This window comes from Molossus molossus, unplaced genomic scaffold, assembly GCF_014108415.1.
Source record: "Molossus molossus isolate mMolMol1 unplaced genomic scaffold, mMolMol1.p scaffold_m16_p_4, whole genome shotgun sequence".
In the NCBI taxonomy this organism is placed as follows: Eukaryota; Metazoa; Chordata; class Mammalia; order Chiroptera; family Molossidae; genus Molossus; species Molossus molossus.
The window spans coordinates 43,943,750-43,960,238 of NW_023425377.1; the positions used below are offsets into that span (position 1 = coordinate 43,943,750).

The window sequence follows — 16,489 nt, forward strand, 5'->3', positions numbered from 1 at the left end:
AATGGTCCATAGTAGCCAATGATGCCAAGAGGTCTAGTATAACTGGAATTACCTATAGGATTTTGTAAGCGGAGTTCCACAATGATTTTGATAAAAGGGAAATGGGCTCAAAAAAGATGAGAAAGTGGACACATTACATAGAAAACTCTTATAAAGGAGCAAAAATGTGGAGGAGGATGTGGGGTTAAGGTAGGTTTAGATCCTTTAAAGTGGGGTATTTGACGTTATGTTGATTACTGCTGGGAAAAATTCTTTGTAAAACAGTTGAGGGAGGTTTACATACTACTGATGCCTGGGTCTCACGCCCACAGAGTCTGATTGAATTGATCTGGGTTGCGGCCAGATTCGCAGGATTTTAAAAAAGCTCTCCAAATGATTTTAACGTGCAGTTCAGGTTGAGAATCACTGCGAGAGGGAGAAAAAAAAAAACGATGATAGGAGGGCTTATGTGCTGGAGCCATGACCTACTGCAGCTGAGACATGAAAGTGTCACGGCGTCTCACCCAGCAAACACTGCTTGGATTATCAAATCTTTTCAGTTACAATATCCAAGTTTTCCTACAAGGGTCCATAAGGCAAGGGAAGAACGGCTTACACTAGTAATTCCGTCCCTGAGAGACAAGAAAGGAATAAAGGAAAACGACCTCAGTGCTGCTCCTTGGAGGCTGGGATCAAGAACTTCGCTCACGTCGGGTCTCGCGGGGCCGCTCGCCTCCTGCGCCCACGCGCCAGCCGCTCCGGTCGCCAGTGCGCACGCGCAGAACACGCTCGGCCGCGCGAGCAGCGGTCCCAGCCCAGCCTTGGCCGCGCGCTCCCGCACTCTGCCCGCTCCCCCTGCTCCTCCCTTCTCCGAGGTTCTCCCTTGGCGGCGCTGCGGAAGCGAGGCCGCTATGGCAGATGAGATCGCCAAGGCTCAGGCCGCTCGGCCTGGTGGCGACACGATCTTCGGCAAGATCATTCGCAAGGAAATCCCAGCCAAAATAATTTTTGAGGATGACCAGGTAGGCACCGGGCGCCGCCTCGCTCGCGGACGCGCCGGTTACCTCGGTGGGAAGAGGGGTCGGGCGGCGCCACGGGGAAGGAACGGGAGCCGGCCGCCCGGCGCGGCCTCTGCCGCGGGCCCCTAGCCAGCGGCCTGCCGGCGCGTGCCGGCGCTCCGGTTACGCGTTATCAGCCCCGGCGCGGGCCAGGCTGCCGGGCGCTCGCGGGGCTCGGGTGCACGTGAAGGACGCGCCGGGCCCTCGGCGTGGGCGCCCGCCCGCTACCTGGCTGCCTCGGACCTCGCCTGTGTCAGGAATCTCACAATCTCGCCAGCTCTCTGCCTCACAGGGAGAAACCCGATCGCGCCCTGACTCGGCCCAATCTCCGCGATCTCCCGCGCACAGCCGGTCTGCCCGGAGATCCCCGGAGATCCCCGGAGCCTCTCCGCGCCGCGTGGCGCTAGGAGGCCCAGGGCACGCGCCTCCGGGCGGCGGGCGGCGGGCGGCGGGGTCGGGGGGTGGGGAAGGCGTGCGGACGCGGGGAGCCGGCTCGGCACCCCTACTCCCGCCGCGGACTTTGGACTAGGTGGGCCTGCCTCGGAGATTTGCTTTCCTTTGGCCCCTGCCGGGAAGAAGGGTTCCTTTTAAATTTGGCAGGAAGCAGTTTTCTGCCAAGGGACTAAGAATGTTGTTCCTGTTGACTTCACCATAGGTGAAATTCCGCCTTAGAAAGGCCGACTTCATGTGACTTTCGGACATCTTGTGAAAAATATTTAGTGGGTCGTTGTATTTATGGGTTTGGAGCGCAAATAAAGCTTGGCAGGAGGTTGGCAGTTTTGCATGGAAAACATTCTGTAAATTTTGCTAAGTTAACTTTAAGAAATATGGACTATAAGAGAAACATTCATTTTATGCTACTAAGAGTGTTCTTAGAGTCAAAATGTTAGCTGAGATTTAATTAGATTCCTCAAGGTGAACTTTATTTAAATACCTTTGTCACTAGTTAGGGAAGTACTTTTGTTTTGGAGAGTGCACATTTCTTTTGAAATATTTTCAGTTGCTTTTTATAAATGATCATTAAAATATTGTCTTTTAAATCACCGTAGTCCCAATAGTATAACAGCATAAGCAATCTAAATGACACAGCATTTGTGTGGAATACCCCATAGAATTACTCCGGAGACAGGTAAGCAGGATAGGTTTTAAGTAGCTTCCACTTTCAGTAGGGAACAAGAGATACAAAAACATTCTTGTGGTGTCATTTGTCTACATGCTACTTATCCTCTTCATTTCTACAAAAGAGAATAATAGGTATATGTTATAAATTATTGAGTAAAATGGGAATAAATAGATATTTATGTAATTACAGATATGTAATTACAAAACTGATAACAGCAGTAAAGGAAAAAACCCGGAAATGACACAAACTAGTGCTCTTGACCTAGAGAAGGTGGAGAGAGGAGTCAGAGAAGATATCCTTCGGAAATGATATATACTGGGAGCTGAGAAATGAATAGAAATTTAAGTTAGACAAAAGTTGGGGTTGAGGATCATTGCAGAAGAGAAACCGGCACTTGAAAAAGCCCTGAGGGTAGAGAGAGAAGAACAAAGTGACTTGAGCAGGAACAGCTGTATGAGATCAAACTGGGAAGGTAGATAAGGATTTGTCTATGTAATTTCTACTCATCCTGTGGATCTCAGTTGAAATGTTGCCACCCAATCTAAATCAGGTTTTTCTCTGATAATCATTTATTTCATTCTTTACTTTCACTTTGTAACATGTAGGACCTTTGGTTAGTTAAACTTTCATTGTTTAAAGTTAGTCTTCCCATTATTGTAAGTTCATGAAAAGGACCAGGAAACCACATGTATTGAGTATACTACTGATTTGCCCGCATTTACTACAGTCTCTCTCATGGGGTTAGTGTGAAAGAATAAGTTTAGCTTACCAGATGATATATTAAACTTTGATTTTTTTTTCCCCTCCCCTCCTAGTGTCTTGCTTTCCATGACATTTCCCCTCAAGCACCAACACATTTTCTGGTGATACCTAAGAAGCATATATCCCAGATTTCCGTAGCAGAAGATGATGATGAAAGTGTAAGTAAATTTACTAGCACAATTTTTATTTTATTTTTAAATTGGGAGACTAAATTTTGACCTTAAACTGATGTTAATTTTCGTTTTACTAAGGGCATTAGTAAGGAAAACAAAATCATTAGGGCTTCAATAGTTTGAATAGTTTTACATTTTCAATGTAAAAATAGTTTGATTTTTAAAAAGTGAGATATATACTAGTTTTAGGTATACAACATAATGATTTGATATATATATATAATGAAATGATCACCACAATAATTCTAGTTTAATATGACAAATTCTTAAGCAGAAAGGATTCTACATAGTTGATGAGACTCATTTTTCCTAACAAAGAAATAGCATATCATATAGGAGAGGGTTGATGGACTTTCCTTTTATCAATACTGTTAAAGGCAAGAAAAATAATTATCTGGTTTGCCAGGGGATATGGCCTCAAACTTTTTTGCTGCTCTTCTGGGGAGGGTGACTTCAGGCATTCACAATGGTCTAGCGTTTGACATACTGTCAGAGGTTGTCCTACAATACAGCCTCTAACAAAACTAGACTGTCACGAACCCCTGGTAATAGAATTGTTTATCTTTATACCAAGAAGGTTGGGAAAGCACCAGTCTGCATGTGGCGTGTGCCTGGGCCGACTTTGTGGAGTTCGTGCCATGAGACCTAAAGTTCTGATGAGGTTGTCTAAAATGAAAAAACATGTCAGCACGGCCTATGGTGGATCCATGTGTGCCAAATGTGTCCGTGACAGAATCAAGCGTGCTTTCCTTATTGAGGAGCAGAACAATCGTTGTGAAAGTATCGAAGGCATAAGACTAGAGTCAGAAAACTAAATAAAAAAATGAAGCCTTTTTGAGTAATAGAAGCAATTAAAAGGCTAAAAAACACCAAAAAACTTTTTCGCTAATGCTCTTTGTGGTAGATTGTATAATTGCTCATAAATATTCACTGTTCTTTAGGGGTGCATTATACTTGCTGCTTCATTGATGTCAGACCTGGTGGTATAACTTGATTTGGCCAATGAATGCGAGCAGAAATGATGCATGTCTTTTGAGTGGAAACTTTAAAAGGTAGCACCTGGTGTGCCATATTCTCTCTTCCCTCTGCCACTATGGTTATATAGTAGCTGCTTCATCAGCCTGGATTTCAAAGTGAAAAAGATGTAGAAATAGAGTGTGGTCAACTTGGGATGAACATGTAATGAACACAAGATTTTGGGGTGGTTTGTTACCACAGTATAATCAAACCTATCCTGATTGATACACTGCCCCACAACAAGAAAACAAGATGTCTTGTTTTATTAAGAACACTTAAATACCACCTGTAATTTGATTTAAAAATTTATTTATTTTTAATATGTTTTTATTGATATTTTAGAGAAGAAGGGAGAGAGATAGAAACATCTATTGGCTGCCTCCTACATGCCCCCTTCTGGGGATCCAGCCCATAACCTGGGCATGTGCCCTGACCGGGAATCGAACCAGGACCTCTCAGTCCATGGGACCAGGCTCAATCCACTGAGTCACACTAGCCAGGCTGATTTAAAAATTATTTTAATTTAGCAGTAGATTTATGTTTCTAATTTTTTGATTGAAATTAGTAATGAATAAATATCTAATCTTACTGTTGTTTTTTTAATTGTAAGTTATGTTGTATTAGGATTAAAAGAGTTTCCAAATATATGCCCAAAGAAGCATGTTTTGACCTGACAAATTTAAAATATATTTCACCTTAGTAGTTTATTATTTAATGGCAAGAAGTTGTAAATTGCCTGTGCTTAAACTTCTTTTTTTTCTTTTCCAGCTTCTTGGACATTTAATGATTGTTGGCAAGAAATGTGCTGCTGATTTGGGCCTGAAGAAGGGTTATCGAATGGTAGTGAATGAAGGCTCAGATGGGGGACAGTCTGTCTATCATGTTCATCTTCATGTTCTTGGAGGTCGGCAGATGAATTGGCCTCCTGGTTAAGCATGTTTTAGGGATAATTTTCCCTACTCTAGGCAATGATCAGTTTTGCAAGTTCTAATTTGCTAAACAGTACACTTTTTTTTTTTTTTTTTTTTGCCTGTGTATGGAGAGATGGAGGAAATAATTTCTAAAACCCATACATAATAAAAGACATTGTTGCATGTTCTGAATTCTGTATTTGATTTAGTACTTAAAAAAATGTGTGTATGGATGTATGAAGGTGGTGATCATAATTTGGGAAGTTTTTTGTTTTTTCTCCCCAAGGAGGATTCAACATATATACATTGTTCTAATGGTGTGACTGCTCTTTGAAGACAAATGACAAGATTTCATAAATTTAGCTTTAGCTTTGAAATATACTTTTAGTCCAGAAGAAAATTTTCTAATTCAATTCTCTTATTTTCTGAGAACAAAGGAATATGTGATATGATCGATCCAGAAAGTGACAGTTTTGAGTTTAGAAACTGTGTTTTTTGTCCAGCCTATATGTTTCCCTTGGACTGTATAGTTAATTTGGAAAGGATGAAAGTAGATTTATCAGCCGGCTGGTGTGGCTCAGTGGATTGAGCCTGGTCCCATGGACTGTTCAGTCCCAATTTGATTCCAACATACCCAGGTTGTGGGCCTGATCCCCAGTAGGGGGCGTGCAGGAGGCAGCTGATGGATGTTTTTCATAATGATGTTTCTATCCCTCTAAAAAATCAATAAAAAACATTAAAAAAAATTAGATTTGTCATAGAATTTTGATGACCATGTGAAGCCATACATTGGTATTTCTTTGTTATCTAAACTGGCTGAATATTTACTATAAAGACTTGAAAACCTATTCAAATTAATTCGACTGGAAAACTCATAGTTTTGAGTGTGTACATTAGCAAATATATTTAAGTTGTGCATGAATCTGGCTATGTGAAATTAAGGAGCGCATCTCAGAGTCTCGATTCTCCTTATGTAGACTGACAACTATATTTTGTTTTTAATCTTGCCATGTGTCCTAGCCTTTCTGAAGGCCACTTTAGTAGGGTTTGACACATTTAATTGAAATTCTTTTTCTTCTTAATTTTTAGTTTTGTTAGTGATTTTAAAATAATTTGGAAGGGATTAGGGAAATTGACCATTTATTATCTTACAAATAATTTTCTTCCCAATTGTCATTTTTTACTTTGTTTATGGTGTTTAAAATATTTGTACAGTTAATGTATCAATTTTTATTTCATATTTTAAAAAGCCTTTCCTGCCCTGACCAGTTTGGCTTAGCCGCTAGAGTGTCTGCTTGTGGACCAGAGTGTCACAGGTTTGATTCCCAGCCCTGGTCAGGGTCATGTGGGAAGGCAGCCAGTTGATTTGTCTCTCTTACATTGATGTTTCTTTCTCTCCCTCCCTCCCTCTCTCTCTCTCTCTCTCTCTCTCTCTCTCACCCCTTCCCTCCCTTCCACTCTATGTGAGGATTAATGGAAAAATATCCGCAGGTGAGGATTTTTAAAAAAGCCTTTTCCACTCCAGGAGGGTTTTTAAAATTGTTCTTTTTCTCTCTATTACTTTTATGGCTTTATTTTTTTAAGTGGGGGAAAGTATGAGGAATTTTGGAGGGGTTTGTGCCACTGTAAAAAATGTAATAAGAAGCATTTGTATTATGTATTAAGAGGGTCGAGTCAACTTTCTTTAAGCATATTTCCCACTAATTTCATCAAACCAGTGCTAATAAATTAGGTAGACATCTGCTAATTTGTCTTGCTGCTTATGTCTGACTTTTCTACCTAAAATGGTTCTGAGACAAAATTTTTGAAGTTTGAAGGGGGTGGGGTTTCTACACAGCACCAAGTTATCCACCAGACACCAGCTAGTGTCTTACAGTTCATTCAACTCAGAGATAGCATCAGATTCAATGGGTTAAGGGTTCAGTCCTACAGGAGTCCCTGCTCCCTTTGCCAGATATGAGTTCAGGTTGTTACCAGTACTTTTGACCAACTGGCTATAAATCAGAAGTTCCTAAGACTCCCTCCTCATGTTCTATTAATTTGCTAGAGTAGGCACGTACTCTCTGTCCTAGGGAGCATACCTGCGCCTTTCCCTTTCATCCCCCACAGGAGTGCATCTCCTAAACCCTAAGGGACCCCTTGAGACTTGTAACCAGGGGAGCACTGGGCAGTGGCAGCTCATCCTGGGCTAATCCCTACACCTGTCTCCAAGGCCCCCTTTTCTCTGACTTCCCAGTGAGCTGACAGCAGCCCCACCTAGGCTCACTTTCTTTTTTCTTTGATAAAATTATTTTTTTCCTCTATTGGTTTTAGAGAGAGAGGAAGAGAGGGGGAAAGAGATAGAAACATTGATGAGAGAGAACACTGATTGGCCTGCATGCCCCCGCTGGGGATTTGGCCCACAACCTGGGCATGTGCCCTGACTGGGAATTGAACCGGTGACCTGTTGGTGCATGGGTCAACACTCAACCACTGTGCCACACTGGCCTGGCTTGGCTCACTTTCACTGTGACTTTAAAGCAGCCCTGCTTAGACTCTGTCTTGTTCTGCTTCTGTCCTAAGCCCTTGTTTCACTCCCTGGTTTTAATAAACACACACACACACAAAATTGCTAGAGCAGCTCGCAGAACTGAGACAGTTTCTCCATCAAGAAAAAAAAAAAAGCCAAAAAAGTTACATGCCAGAATTATGTCCATTTTTGATGGAGCTTTTCCAGAGGTCCTACAACACCTATTTATATATCATTGGACACCTCGAGCTATAAGAAAGCTGGGTACCTTGCTACCCAGAAGAGAATGAAAGTGGAGTAGATATTGAGAGACAATTTGCAGTCTCTGCTCCATCATTGTTAGGTGATGGTCACAAGTGTGGAAAAGCAACCGGGCATTCTTGGACTTGACCCAGGTGCTGAAAGAACCTGCTCCAAGTAGCCATAATTTGGCTGTGTTCACTTCAACACTGACTCAAGACCATGAGGTATTTTGTTGACCACTATTATCTGAATGATAGTGGGTGCAACTTCAATTCCAAGGAAAACTTCCTTACTACACTTTTCTGGTGCTCCATCATGCTGATTACAATATACTTTTCCCCTACTCATTATGACTTATAAAATCATAAATGACTAAATTTTAAAGAGCTCTTCTTATGGCATGGGTATTAAAAAGAACAAAAAAGTGGTTAAGCTTTTTTGAATATGTACTGCAAATATGCCAAGAGTGGATATCAGTCCTCTGCATATCAATCAGCCCCTTCATCTGTAAAGCAAACAATATGAGAACATCAGCTGATCATAGTAATTGCTTCTTGAATTGCTTTCTGTGACATACAGGATCACTTAATAAAGAGATTTTTGCCTAAAATAGCTCATTAAGTTTTCTCCCTGAGTATTTTATTATAATTACAGATGGTTTTATAAGCTTCCCAGAAATAGTGTGACTTGTGCATGCATTTGTTTGTTTAGAGTAAATATGGATGTTTCTGCAGCTGGTTTCTTCTCTTTGTTTCATGCTGAAGATTGTTTAGCACTTGCCCTAGAAAAAAATGTAGTTGGTTTAACATGAATTCATTGTACTTTGTTTGAAAATGACCTGAAAGCTTGGGTGGTTATTCTTTAAATTTTTTTCTTTATTGATTTTAGGGAGGGAGAGACAGAAACATCGATGAGAGAGAACATCGATTGGCCGCCTCCTGCATGCCCCCCAATGGGGATTTGGCCCACAACCTGGGCATGTGCCCTGGCTGGGAATCAAACTGGCAACCTCTTGGTGCATGGGTTGATGCTCAACCACTGAGCTAATCGGCTGGGCGGGTGGTTATTCTTTAAACATTCAAGATTATTGATTTATAATATAGAGTAAAATCTACCTTTTAAAATTGTATAGCTCAATAGTTTTGACAAATGTACATAGTTATGTATCCAACACTACAATCAAGATATACAATATTTTACTCATTCCAAAAAGACTTGTTAGCAGGCCATTTTATAATCCATGCAAGAAATGATGGTAGCTTGGACCAGTATGAGTGATGGAGCTGATGAGACGTGATCAGATTCAGCATGTAATTGAAGGTAAAGCTGGCAGGATTTGCCAGTGGATAAAATATGGGAGTAAGAGAAAGAGGAGTTAAGGATCGATTATTTCTCGTGATTCTGTGGACTGACTCTGCTGCTTTTCCCCGAGCTTTGTCAGGCTGATGTGTTCTGGTGAAGGTTGGAGGGTCCAAGAGGATCCCACTCAGATGACTCACAGTTGGCACTGGTAATCAGCTGGGGTCCTTTGATTCTCCTCTGTATGGCCCCTTATTCTCCTTTAGGCTATACCAGTTTACATGGTGGTCACACAGTAAAAAACAATCCCAAACTTAGTTTTAAACAATTACAATGTGTTATTTCTTAAGATTTTTATGATTTTTTGTTAGTTGGGCAGTTCTACTTAACTTGGCTGGACTCGCTCATGTAGGTTGGATAAAGTGGATCCAGTTGGGACAACTGGGATGGCTTGGCCTCTTTCCATGTTGTCTTTAACCCCAGCTTCTTCATAGTTTAATGTTCTCAGGGCAACATTTCAAGAGAGTAAAACAGATATTGCAAGGCCCCTCTAGGCTTAGGCTTCAGAACTTAAATAACATCTCTTCAATCACATTCAGTTGGTCAGAGCAAGTTAAAAGGCTGGTTCAGATTCAAGGGTTTGGAGAAACAGACTTCACTTATGCATGGGAGAAGCAGAAAAGTCACATTGCAAAGGGGCATGCATACTAGAATGGGAGGAAGATACAGCTATCAAACAGTTCACCCACCACTGTTATGTTGACTCAGCTACTTTGTGTCCCTCCTCCTGCTAGTTAAGACTAATTTCTGTACCTCTGTGTGACTTTTACTTCCTAAGAGAAGATAAGGACTTCGAAGGCATAAACTTGGGGACAGATCACCTCATAAACTGCAGAATAGCTTATAAATGGCTGATTAATTTTCACTGTGATGAGGCAGTCTGGTATCCATGGTGGCCAATGTGTAAAGAACTCTCTCTCTCTCTCTCTCTCTCTCTCTCTATATATATATATATATATATATATATATATATATATATAATTTTTTTTTTTTTTTAAAGAGAAAGAGGAAGGGAGAGGGAGAGAGAGAGAGAAACATCAATTGGCTGCCTCCTGCATGCCCCCTACTGGAGATTAAGCCCACAACCTGGGCATGTACCCTGACCGGGAATTGAACCGGTGACATCTTGGTGGATGGGATGAAGCTCAACCACTTTAGCCACACTGGCCAGGGCATCATAGACTTATAGAAAGGACAGTGGGTGTGGCAGGTCCTCTGAAGTGTTATACAGGCACTTTGCTTGACTGGTACAGTGCACCTGAAAAAAGTTGTGTGTATAAATATCAGCCTATAACTAAGTATGCAAGAAATATACCTCTATTTTGAATTTTCTGTAACAACTTTTTTTCTGTTTGAGTCTCTGATTCATCAAAGTGAAGATTCTTTAAAAAATCACACAAATTTTTATTGATTTTAGAGAGGAAAGGTGAGGGAGGGAGAGAGAAACATTGATGTGAGAGGAAACATCAATTGGCTGCAGGTACACACATCCACTGGGGATCAAACCTACAACCCGGTCATGTGCCCTGACTGGGAATCAAACCGGTGACCTGACGATGCTCAACTAACTGAGCCATGCTGGCCAGGGCAAGGTGAAGATTCTTAATTTTAGTCAGTTTAGAGTTTTCCCCTTATTTCTGGGGTTGTATATCATTTCTGGAAATTCCTATATGATATCATAGCATCAGGAGGGGCCATCTAGGCCTCCTTGTCATTGGTCTCTACAGTCTACCTGGGACTTTTGTTATCTCATTTAATCCTTATTCATTAATCCCTGTAGGGTGACATTTTGTAGTGATAATGACCATGATTATGATAGTAATTATGATAGCTTTCTAACAGTATGAATAACAATTGCTATTTATTTAGTGCCTACTGTGAGATAGGCTCTGGGCTATATGTATTAAATATAGTATTACTAAAAACCAAACAGCACTGTGTACATCTATTACAACCTGCGGCATTTGACTAGAGCATTATATGTGTAATGGACACTTGTAATTATTGATGTTCGGCATTTGAACCCATTTGGTATTTGAGGGATGCTTTGCCTCTTTCAAGAGAAGTTGAAATGAACAGACACCTAATATTCTAGCTCCTCTGCCAGCGGGGATGTAGGCCCTTGTCTTAGACTCTGCCAATCAGTTGTACTCATCTGGGATTTTGAATTTGAAACTAATGACACAAAGAAACAAGGACAGTGGAGATTTCTTTCTGGTGTCGGTGGCAGCAGCCAGTTGGCAGGCACAATAGTGTCTGTGTTGCCAACTGTTGGATCCAGTATTGAATGCCAGGGATGACAACAGAGCAAGCTGCAGTTTCTGTGTTCAGTGGCAGCGGTAGCAGTGCCCCAACAGACATCTCTCTAGTTCTGTTTGAGGCTGGGTATTATTCTCATAGCTTCTCTTTATTCTTGCCGATTTTCTCAGTTAGTCTGTGAGCTACCCATTAAATATTGTTTCAAGAGATTGCTGGAGAAGTTTTTACAAGAAATGGTTGTAGGCAATCGATCCTCAGGGAAAGGTGGTTGTGTTGGTTGTTGGTAGTGGTGGTGGTGGTGGTGGTGGTGGTGGTGGTGGTGGGCAGGGTGGCTGGAAAGCTGAGATTAGTTATTTGGCCTGATTTGGGATAAAGACAAAGAGAATGCAGCTAATATTGAGGAACTGGATTTTCATAGCCTATGGTAAATAGTAGCAAAATAGCCAATTAAATTTTCCATGGATCACATATACTGATATGCCAACTGAAGTCATGCCTTTAGGCTTCCAAGTGTTACTGCTATAGGTGGTATGAAGGGTAGGCAGATCTCAAGGACTATGGAGGTGATGTCATTGCTTCTAATATTGTTGAACATCCTAAAGAAAGAACAGCAAGCTAAGAATTCTAACTTATGAGTTTAAGTTTTCAATAGAAACTTAAGGGCTCACTATGACTATGCCATGACTATTAATGAGATTTGTTTTAAGACATAAGCTCTTACAGCTGAAGAATTCCAACAGTTATAAGCCTAACATAATGTTTGATCCTCATTGTTGCCAGGTTTTATTAGTTCAATTCATAGCCTGTTTGGTCTCGTATGAGGAAGTTAGGATATTGATCAGGAACGTGTGGTATCTGAATATTTGGATTGAGCTATGTTGGACAATTTGGCTGACACAGACCACCCCAAATTCCCAGCCTACTGAGCTTACTTTGTTCACCTAAGCAGCCTGTTCTCTGGATTTTTGATTGCTTGAAGAGCCTTTCTCAATTACTCCTCAGATACTGCAGTCATTTTGTATCTCACTCTTTCAAAAGAGAAGGGAATTCTCTCATGCCCAGTTCTCTCCCTTACATGCACGTTTCCATTTCTTTGCAATGCCACATCAGAATGTGCTAGGAGATCCTAAATAGTATATTGGGACCATCCTCAGAAATGTAAAAAGAGAAGTTACCAGGCAAAGTTAGCACTTTCTATTGTTGACAGGATAGAGAAAGGCTGGAAATACCCAAGAATTAATGAGCTAAAAGTAAATAAAAAAATATTAAAAAGTAGAGGCTAAAATCAAATGCAAAGAGAACCAAATAAAAATAAGTATATATAAATATTAAAAATATAAACATAGAGACATGGATACATGGAACAGATTGACAGATCTAAGAGGGTAGTGGGGTGGGGAGGACTGAATGAAAGAAGGTGAAGAGAGTAGCCAGTGAACGTGTTTGTATAGCCCATAGACACAAAGTGTGTTGAAGGCCAGAAGAGGTTTGGTGGGAGCAGGGGAGAGGTGGGCCAAGGTGGGGGAAATGGGAGACATCTGCAATAGTGTCAACAATAAAAGAAAAAGCCCACATACTGTATACATAAAATATAATTCAAGTTACTTTTGAACACAGCACATGGACTCTATATCCTTAATAGGATAAATTCTAAGGCAAGGACAACTGCAAAGAAATCCTGAACATTATCTCATGGCTTGTTGGTGTTATAACTGTTAAATTATTTTTAAAAATATATTTTTTAGCCTGGCCAGTGTGGCTCAGTGGTTGAGCATCGACCCATGCACCAAGAGGTCACTGGTTTGATTCCTTGTCTAGGGCACATACCCAGGTTGTGGGCCTGATCCCCAGTGGGGGGTGTGCAGGAGGCGGCCAATAGATGTTCTCTTTCATCGATGTTTCTATCTTTCTCTCCTTCTCCCTTCCTCTCTCTCTAAAAATCAATAAAGAAAAAAAATATTTTTTATAGTTGACAGTATTACAGATGTTCCCCATTTCCCCTCCTTTGCCTTCCTCCACTCAACCCCTGTAGCTGTTTTTGTGTGTTATTATAGGATAGAACAAACAAATAAAGATATTGGTGTGAATGATAATCTAAGTTTTCATTCTGTGAAAAAGGAGGTAAAGACATGGAACAGGGAGCCCTGGCCGGTTTTTCTCAGTGGTTAGAGCGTCGGCCTATGGAACAAAGAGTTGAGGGTTTGATTCTGGCCAAGGGCACATACCTCATTTGTGGTTTGTCCCCGGCCCTGGTTGGGGTTGTGTGGGAGGCAACCAATCGATGTGTCCCTCTCACATTGATGTTTCTCTCTCTCTCTCTCTCTCTCTCTCTCTCTCCCTCCCTCTTTCTTCTCCCCTCCCACTCTATCTAAAGATATTTGAGAAAATATCCTCGGGTGAGGATTAAAAAAAAAAAAGACATAGAACAGGGAAAGATAATAAAGAATCCCATGAAGTTGAGAATTATCAGTATATGCTAATGATTAAAAAACATCCTAGTTGGGAAGAGATTAACCAAAGAATTTATATGCATATGTGCACAACCCATGGACATAGACAATAGTGCAGTGAAAGCCTGGGAGTGGGCAGGATTGGGGTGGAGGGGGTTAATGGGGGGAAAGGGGGAGCATATATAATACTTTCAAAAATAAAGAAATGAAAAACAACCAAAAAACATCCTAGCTTTGTCCACTGTAAAGGCCTAGTAAACACTACAGAACACACAGCTTTGGTTTTTAAATACCATTCTCAACTAAAAGGTTCCTTGAAGAAATGGCTAATTCCAGGTGTGGGCAGGGAAATAGAAGGTGAGCATGAAATATCTTGTTGTGCCCATAAACCAGGCAGTGGGATTGCTCAAAGACCGATGAGTTCATGTCAAAAGGACATAGGAATTGGATTGATGGAGCTCCATGTGGCCAAATTTGGGACAATTTGAATATAAGAATAATTAAATCCGTGACACTATATTGGTGAGGGGGAAGAGAGAGAGCGGGGGAGAGAGATAAAGAGAGGGAGATAGAGAGAAGAAAAAGAAGAGAAAGCTTTGCTTGTTTAAAACAAAAGTGTGGCCCTGGCCGGTTTGGCTCAGCAGTTAGAGAGTCGGCCTGCGGTCCAGAGAGACCCGGGTTTGGTTCCCGCTAAGGGCACATACCTCGGTTGCAGTTTGTCCCCGGCCCTGGTTGGTCGTGCGGGTGGCAGCCACTTGATGTGTCCCTTTCACGTCAATGTTTCTCTCTCTCTCCCTCTCTCTCCCTCCCACTCTATCTGAACAAAAAAATGGACAAATGTCCTCGGGTGAGGATAAAAAAAACAAAAAAAAACAAAAGTGTGAATGAGGAAGGAATAATCAAATGACAAAATCCACCATCTTGCAACTCACAATAAATAGTTAATTCAGGAGTGGTGAGTCAGTCTTGCAGTGGAGACGGCTGCGCCTGCCCCAATGCCTCCGCTCCCCCCACAGTTTGAGAGCATACAGCATCATCTGAGGATGACTCAGGAGCATGACAAGCGGGACCCTGTTGTGGTCTATTACTGTTGTTTATATGCAATGCAGACTGGAATGAAGATTGATAGTAAAACTCCAGAATGCCATAAATTTTTATCAGTTAGAAGCTCTTAAGAAACAGTTGGGTGATAATGAAGCTGTTACTCAAGAAATGGTTGTGCCCATTTGGAGAATTATGCTTTGAAAATATTTTTGTATGCAAATAATGAAGATCAGGCTGCCTGATTTCATAAAAACATGATCAAAACCTTCTATATGGCCCTGGCCGGTTTGGCTCAGCGGTTAGAGCGTTGGCCTGCGGTCTGGAGAGACCCGGGTTCGGTTCCCGCTAAGGGCATGTACCTCGGTTGCAGTTTGTCCCCGGCCCTGGTTGGGTCATGTGGGTGGCAACCACTCGATGTGTCCATTTCACATCGATGTTTCTCTCTCTCTCTCTCTTCCTCCCACTCTATCTGAACAAAATATCGAAAAATGTCCTTGGGTGAGGATAAAAATAAAACAACAAAAACCAACAGCAACAAAAACCTTCCATATGGTAAGTCTTTTAATAGATGTCATAACAGTGTTTGGAGAGCTCACTGATGAAAACGTGAAACACAGAAAGTATGCAAGGTGGAAGGCAACATATATCCATAATTGTTTAAAAAATGGAGAGACTCCTCAAGCAGGGCTGGTTGGAATTGAAGAAGATAATGATGTTGGAGAAAATGAAGATACTGGAGCGACCTCTCTGCCCACTTAGCCACCTCAGCCATCATCATCAACTTAGGCCCCAGCAATGTGCCGTGAAGCAGCTATGCAGGAATACAGATTTCTCCCAGTGCACATGCTGCAGCGAATACACCAGCAGAGGTGCCTCGCAGCACAGTGTAACAAGTAATACTATATAGCCTACTCCACAAACTATTCTGGCCATTGATCCTGCACTTTTCAGTACAGTTTCCTAGGGGAATATCTGTCTAACACCTGAGGACTTTGCTTGAGCTCAGAAATACTGCAAATATGCTGGCAGTGCTTTGCAATATGAAGATGTCAGCACTGTTGTGCAGAATCTACAGAAGGCCCCCGAGTCACTAACTACAGGCAGAGAATAAAACTTTTGTACAGCAGATCCATGCATTTTTAGCTTAAAGAACTAACAGTTCATTACTCTATATCTTCAGCTTATCAGGAGCACAATTTTTTTTTTTTAATCCTCACCTGAGGACTTTTTTTTTTTTGTTCAGATAGAGTGGGAGGGAGAGAGAGGAAGAGAAAGAGAGAGAAACATCAACGTGAAAGGGACACATAGAGTGGCTGCCACCTGCACAACCCAACCAGGGCCGGGGACAAACTGCAACCAAGGTACATGCCCTTAGCGGGAACCGAACCCAGGTCTCTCAGGACCACAGGCCGATGCTCTAACCGCTGAGCCAAACTGGCCAGGACCCGAGGACATTTTTGCATTTATCTTCAGATAGAGCGGGAGGAAGAGAGAGAGGAACATCGATGTGAGAGAGACCCATCGACTGGTTGCCACCCACATGACCCCAATTGGGGCCAGGGACAAACTGCCACTGAGGTACATGCCCCTAGCGGCAACTGA

The 16,489-nt window shown here is 41.8% G+C and overlaps 1 protein-coding gene and 2 pseudogenes across 1 annotated transcript; all 3 read left to right on the forward strand.

Annotated features, from left to right (window-relative positions):
* The first annotated feature begins 787 nt into the window (after positions 1–787).
* On the forward strand, positions 788–5,211 carry HINT1 (histidine triad nucleotide binding protein 1). The gene is made up of 3 exons (XM_036240251.1): positions 788–1,001; positions 2,976–3,080; positions 4,881–5,211. The coding sequence occupies exons 1-3, from the start codon at positions 891–893 to the stop codon at positions 5,043–5,045; spliced, it is 381 nt and encodes a 126-aa protein (XP_036096144.1). The 5' UTR covers positions 788–890; the 3' UTR covers positions 5,046–5,211.
* Positions 3,562–3,890, forward strand: LOC118615357 (annotated as a pseudogene).
* Positions 5,212–9,052: 3,841 nt separating the features above from the next.
* LOC118643752 lies at positions 9,053–15,998 on the forward strand (annotated as a pseudogene).
* Positions 15,999–16,489: the final 491 nt, after the last annotated feature.